Source organism: Anguilla anguilla, chromosome 8 (assembly GCF_013347855.1).
Source record: "Anguilla anguilla isolate fAngAng1 chromosome 8, fAngAng1.pri, whole genome shotgun sequence".
Classification (NCBI taxonomy): Eukaryota; Metazoa; Chordata; class Actinopteri; order Anguilliformes; family Anguillidae; genus Anguilla; species Anguilla anguilla.
This window is the reverse complement of record NC_049208.1, coordinates 5,968,303-5,974,302: the sequence shown is the minus strand read 5'-3', so window position 1 is coordinate 5,974,302 and position 6,000 is coordinate 5,968,303. Positions and strand designations below refer to the sequence as shown.

Genomic DNA, 6,000 nt, shown 5'->3' with positions numbered 1-6,000 from the left:
AATTGGTTCTACACCAACGGCATCAACGCGGTCAATTTTATCTCTTGGAACCTTCAGCTTTTGACAGTGTTTTTTTTTTTGTTGTGTCATCATGAGACCCAGTGTCTCAGTGTGATTTCTCTGTATAAATAAAGGTTTTTATAAAACCGCTCAGGCTGTTCGTGTACCAGCTCAGCTTTGCACAGGTCGAATGTTCTCAAAACAAACAAAATGGTGGGGTGCGTTTGATCTAAGATTGTTGCTTTATCTCACTTTCTGTTTGAAGGTTCATGCCTCTACTAATCCCAATTTTCCTATTTTCCTTTTGAAAGTTTTTCTAAAAAGTGCTATGTAAGGAATGTTTTATTCAGTTTCAGTATAAAATGTCTCCAGTAAATGGCATGATTAAACACAGTGCGTTTTACTGCAGTACTCCGATCTCACTCAGTGGCACAAATCAACCTGCTATGGTCACATTTTATCTGGAGTAGCAAAACATTAAATCTGTTTTCACTGAGCAATTTCACCGAGGGCCACTGAGTTTCCTACATTTACAAAGAAAAAAAACATATAAAGCATTTAGTCAATATGAAAATGTTTTTTAATTATTCAGTGGGTCCCTTATTAAATGCCATTGAGAAAAACTGGCTGGATGTTATAATTTGCCATTGAGTACACATTTTAATGAACAAGTTAAATTTAATGCATTTAAGTATTCGTTCTCGGAAAATAAAATAAAAACATTAGCAGTCAACAGGTTTGCACATTAGACAAATGAGAACATTTAATTTGTTTAACGGTAATTTCATTCTTGCAATCCCTGTCTACCAGCAGAAGTCCAGTTTCTCTGAAAAGGACACAGTATGCAGGCACAATGAGACACGAACGGCAGTTAAGCCCCCTTAATTGAAATTGCTTTTCAATGTACTTAAACTGCAGCCTGGTGTTCTGTGTCTTGTTTGGGGCAGGAGACAATTAACATGAACAGCAGGAAGGAGTGCTTTCTCTGGGATTCGGATGTAGAGCTCGTACGGATGGTGGATGGTCTTTGTTAGCAAACTCGGGTGGACAGTATGCGTTTACGGTCAAAAACTATTTTCACCTATTTGACCAATTTGCCTACTTATGTCTACTTTAATTATTTAGTCATTCGTAAGTGTAATTCATTAATTGTGTTTTTTGTGAAGGAATAAGTAGCCTTTGTGCTATTTAGTCCTTAATGCTGATGTCACAAGCTGTACTTGTGACATCAGCATTAGAATGTTCAGTTGGAATTTCAGCATTGGAATGTTCAGTTACGATGAGAATGTTCAGTTTAATGTAATGCGGCATGATTTATGATTACCTAACCTGGGTGGACAGAAAAATGGGGGATTGTGACATGAGAGTCTTAATAAAATGCTGACCTAAGCACTCATAAAGATACTGAAATCTGAAAATGTTCCATATGGGAGACATCTTCAGGGTGAACTTAAGTTCTAAGAGAGAGGGTATTTTAATGGGCTGTGATATTTTGTTGTGGGTAATCAGTCTCAAAGGTAGTCAGTTTTGCTCGGAGCAATAATTAAACTTTTGCCTTTCAGACAAAAAATCTCAGGCTTTGTGCACTTGTTCTGTCAGGAATAGTCAACGTGTATCTTGTTGTTGAGCCTGTCGAGTGGGCGGTGGGCTTGCTTTCATGGGTGACCTTTGCACAGACCCCGCTGATATACAGAGATCTTTACGGTATGCGGATAGGCTGATGCTGTGGGGTCAGTGTACAGATTGGAAAATCCACATGGCCAGAAAAAATCAATAGATCAAAAAACGGACAAACGATACAAACTCAGATAAGTAACTCTCCTAAGACCCGGCCATTCATTTTTGATCCCTGAAGGGGACACGATTCTCTCTGGTCATAATCTCAGGAACCAATATGTTCTCTGATGAAACCTAGCCTACATCATCATAGAATATACTGGTTCCTGAGATTATGACCAGAGGCATGCTGATGTCACAATCACTGCTGGTAATTGAAAACAAAGGAGTTCTAGAACACTGACTACAGCTACAAGGGACACGTTGTTCATCGCCGCATGTGTTTTGTCTTCCGGGACACTTGTGTTAACGTCCTTTAAAAAGAAAAAATACTTAAAACTCCCCCCGTCCCGTCCCGTCTCGTCCCGTCCAGGTGCTGAAGGGTTTCCCAGAATGCCTGCAGGCGGACATCTGCCTGCACCTGAACCGCACGCTGCTGCAGAACTGCAAGGCCTTCAAGGGCTCCACCAAGGGCTGCCTGCGCGCGCTCGCCATGAAGTTCAAGACCACGCACGCCCCGCCCGGCGACACCCTGGTGCACGCCGGCGACGTCATCACCGCCCTCTACTTCATCTCCCGCGGCTCCATCGAGATCCTGCGCGGGGACATGGTGGTGGCCATACTGGGTAACCGTCGGGAGTGGGGTTGGTGGCCATTTTGGGTAACCATGGTGGGGCCAGCCTAGCTTTTTTTTTGGGGGGGGGGGGGGGGGGGGGCGGGGGACTGTGACAACGAATCAGAGCCCTTTTTGTTCTGATCCTCCCAAATGTCGTGCGAGCATCGTTTGATTGTGCGGTTCTGTGTGATGTGTTGTGCCCGTGTGTGTGTGTGTGTCTGTGTCTATGTGTGAGTGTGAGAGTCACAGGTTGTGATGAATTCATTATGTGAGTCACAGGTTCAAAGTGATAAATTTCATACATTATTGTTACTATTTTTCAAAATACTCACACTTGAAATCAAAATAAGATTTAAACTACTACTACTTTTAAACTACCTGTCATTTAATAGCATAGATTCTCAACTCTTTAATGAATACATATCCTATGATATTTTGTGAATGTGTGTTGTTAACTGTACACAGCATACCTTGCCCACAGTGAAAATCTGCAGTTCTGAAGATCTTTATTTCGAGACATTTTCTACATTTTTGTGAAAGTTCTACGCGGCATCGCAGATGACGCTCTCTCTCTCTCTTTCTCGCGTAGGAAAGAACGACATTTTCGGCGAGCCCATCAACCTGTACGCGCGCCCGGGGAAGTCCAACGCGGACGTGCGGGCGCTGACCTACTGCGACCTGCACAAGATCCACCGCGAGGACGTGCTGGAGGTGCTGGACATGTACCCCGAGTTCTCCGACTACTTCTGGGGCAACCTGGAGATCACCTTCAACCTGCGAGACGTGAGTACATCTGTCACTGCCATCAGGAAAAAAAAGCACCTTCGCTTGCTGCTCAGAAACAAACCACGTGATGGTATTTATTTGACCTTTTAGTCAGGAGAATGGCGAGCATTGCTGGGCTGAATGGCCTGTTCTTGTCACTATGTTATGTTGTGTTATGCTGTGCTGTGCTGTGCTGTGCTGTGCTGTGCTATGCTATGCTATGTTATGCTAGGCTATGCTATGCTATGCTATGTTATGCTATGCTATGCTATGCAATGCTATGTTATGTTTTGTTATGCTAGGCTATGCTATGTTATGCTATGCTATGCTATGTTATGCTATGTTATGTTATATTATGTTATGTTATGTTTTATCTTTTCTCCCCTGGCTCTCTCTCTCTCTTCCTCTCTCTCTCACTCTTTTTCTCACTCTCTCCCTCTCTCCCTCTCTCCCTCCCTCCCTCGCTCTCTCCAGTCCAACATGATCCCCGGGTCCCCGAGCAGCGGCGACTCGGACAGCGCCTCCTTCAGCCGGCTGCGCAGACGCAAGATGTCCTTTCGCCGCCGCACCGAAAGAGGTACGGTACCGCGTCCCTTTTTTTCCGGAAGCTTCCGTCGCCTTCCGTCACCTGCGGGTCCACCTCGGCACTGAGAAGCACCAGGAGCATGGAAACACAGCATCTCTCTCCATAAGCACTTTATAGTAAATAATGATAAACCCATTACATTACGTTACATTACATTTATTTGGCAGACGCTTTTATCCAAAGCGACGTACAAAAGTGCATTTCATGGTCATAGACAACTGCTAAACACAGCCCTAACCCTAACTAGAAAGGAAAGTTTGAGGACAGACCTTAAGTAGGCTTGAGAAAGCCAGTGTTGAAATACACGTGTTCGCTCACAAGAATTATAAAGAACTGAAAGCTAACTTACATCAGTTTAGGTTGAACTTTCATTTTGTGTGTTACCTGAAGCTTTGCGAGGGAGACAGACAGACGGTCTGTATCTGCGGCAGCTGCAGTTGCCGATTGTGGCGTCAGTTGCAAATGTGTTGTTCAGATTCTGAATCTCCCATTGAGTGTTATTCAATGGGAGATTTTCCTGTATAAAATCGTGAATAGGTCAAAAAAAGTATTTGAGTTGTTGGCACAAACAAAAACCACAAGCAATGCAGTCCCATGCTTGGTGAAGCTGTTGGCCAGATTTGGTCTGGCTAAAAAAGTTGTAAGAGGAGCGGCGTACAGAAAATTGATGTGAAATAAGAAGTAATAAGGAGAACAGAAAATTGGCTTTTTCAAGCAACTTAATATCATTTTATATATTTTATTTGTTTGGCACGTTTCTGGACACTGAAGATCACCGTGCATTAAAATACGTATGCCGTTGGAATGCTAGCCTTTCACCTTCCGCAGCATCACTGCGGTGTGATGAATGGTGTGAGCGATTCATCTGGTTTCCTAGGCCGGTTTGTTTGAGAATCCACCGGCATTTTTCGCGGCGCTCTGAACGCCTCTGCCTCCCCTCAGACGCGGAGAACGCGGCCGGAGCCAAACAGCCCCAGAGGCCCGTCCGTCGGCCCCGGAAGCAGGGCGTGGGTAACCGTGGCGACGGGCGGAACGCGGAGCGGGAGGGGCCCCGGAGCTCCGACTCCTCCCCGCCGCGCTCCGTCGGCGGCGGCGACGAAGAGGACGAGGAGGAGGAGGAAGAGGAGGAGGAGGAGACCGTGCTGGGCTGCCACGCCCCTCCCTCGGTGCTCGACCTTCACGGGGCCCACCCCGGGGCCCCAAACTTCGGCGACGTCCTTGAAGGGGACGGGGAGCCTCAGGGGGGGAACACGTGCAACTCGTTGTCAGGTGGGAACCCCCCCCTCACCCCCCCTCACCCCACCCCCCACGCCACCTCTCACCCGGCTCCTCCGACAGCCGCCTGACCTACTTACAGTCACACTCCACCTGCTCAGCTCCGCTGGGGTCTGCCAGCGTTAGCCTAGCGCTCAGACACCCCGAGCCGTTTTTCATTCGCTGATGAGTAACGGTTCTGTGAAAGGGGAATCTCGCCATCTCCAGATTTGGGGGGGGGGGGGTGCTGTGAGACTCCCACATCAAAGCCTGTTCATCCATTTGTCTCTTTTTGCAATGTTACACATTTCATGTGTAGGCATATTTTTCGTAGTAATGAAAAAGGAGAGAGTACAACAACGGGCTGCTCTTTTTTTCCGAAAACAAATTCTATTTGCAATGATATCTCACTTCCCTGCGATAGATTGGCGGCCTGTCCAGGGTGTATTTCTGCCTCTCGCCCAATGCATGCTGGGATAGGCTCCAGCACAGCGCCCCCCCCCCCCCCCGATCCTTCCCAGGATAAGCAGGTATAGATAATGGATGGACCCTGACTAGGATAAGCAGGTATAGATAATGGATGGACCCTGCCTAGGATAAGCGGGTATAGATAATGGATGGACCCTGCTCAGGATAAGCGGGTATAGATAATGGATGGACCCTGCTCAGGATAAGCAGGTATAGATAATGGATGGACCCTGCTCAGGATAAACTGGTATAGATAATGGATGGACCCTGACCGGGTTAAACTGGTATAGATAATGGATGGACCCTGCCCAGGATAAGCAGGTATAGATAAAGGATGGACCCTGTCCAGGATAAACTGGTATAGATAATGGATGGACCCTGACTGGGTTAAGCGGGTATAGATAATGGATGGACCCTGCTCAGGATAAACTGGTATAGATAATGGATGGACCCTGCCCAGGATAAACTGGTATAGATAAAGGATGGACCCTGTCCAGGATAAACTGGTATAGATAATGGATGGACCCTGACCGGG

General features: G+C 46.5%; 1 protein-coding gene across 1 annotated transcript in view; it reads left to right on the top strand.

Annotated features, from left to right (window-relative positions):
* LOC118233562 (potassium voltage-gated channel subfamily H member 2-like) overlaps positions 1–6,000 on the top strand; it is a 133,853-nt gene that overhangs the window by 125,777 nt on the left and 2,076 nt on the right. The window contains exons 8-11 of the mRNA XM_035429320.1: positions 2,150–2,402; positions 2,982–3,175; positions 3,632–3,734; positions 4,686–5,012. Coding sequence (XP_035285211.1) covers positions 2,150–2,402; positions 2,982–3,175; positions 3,632–3,734; positions 4,686–5,012 — 877 coding nt within the window. The remainder of the gene's footprint in view (positions 1–2,149; positions 2,403–2,981; positions 3,176–3,631; positions 3,735–4,685; positions 5,013–6,000) is intronic.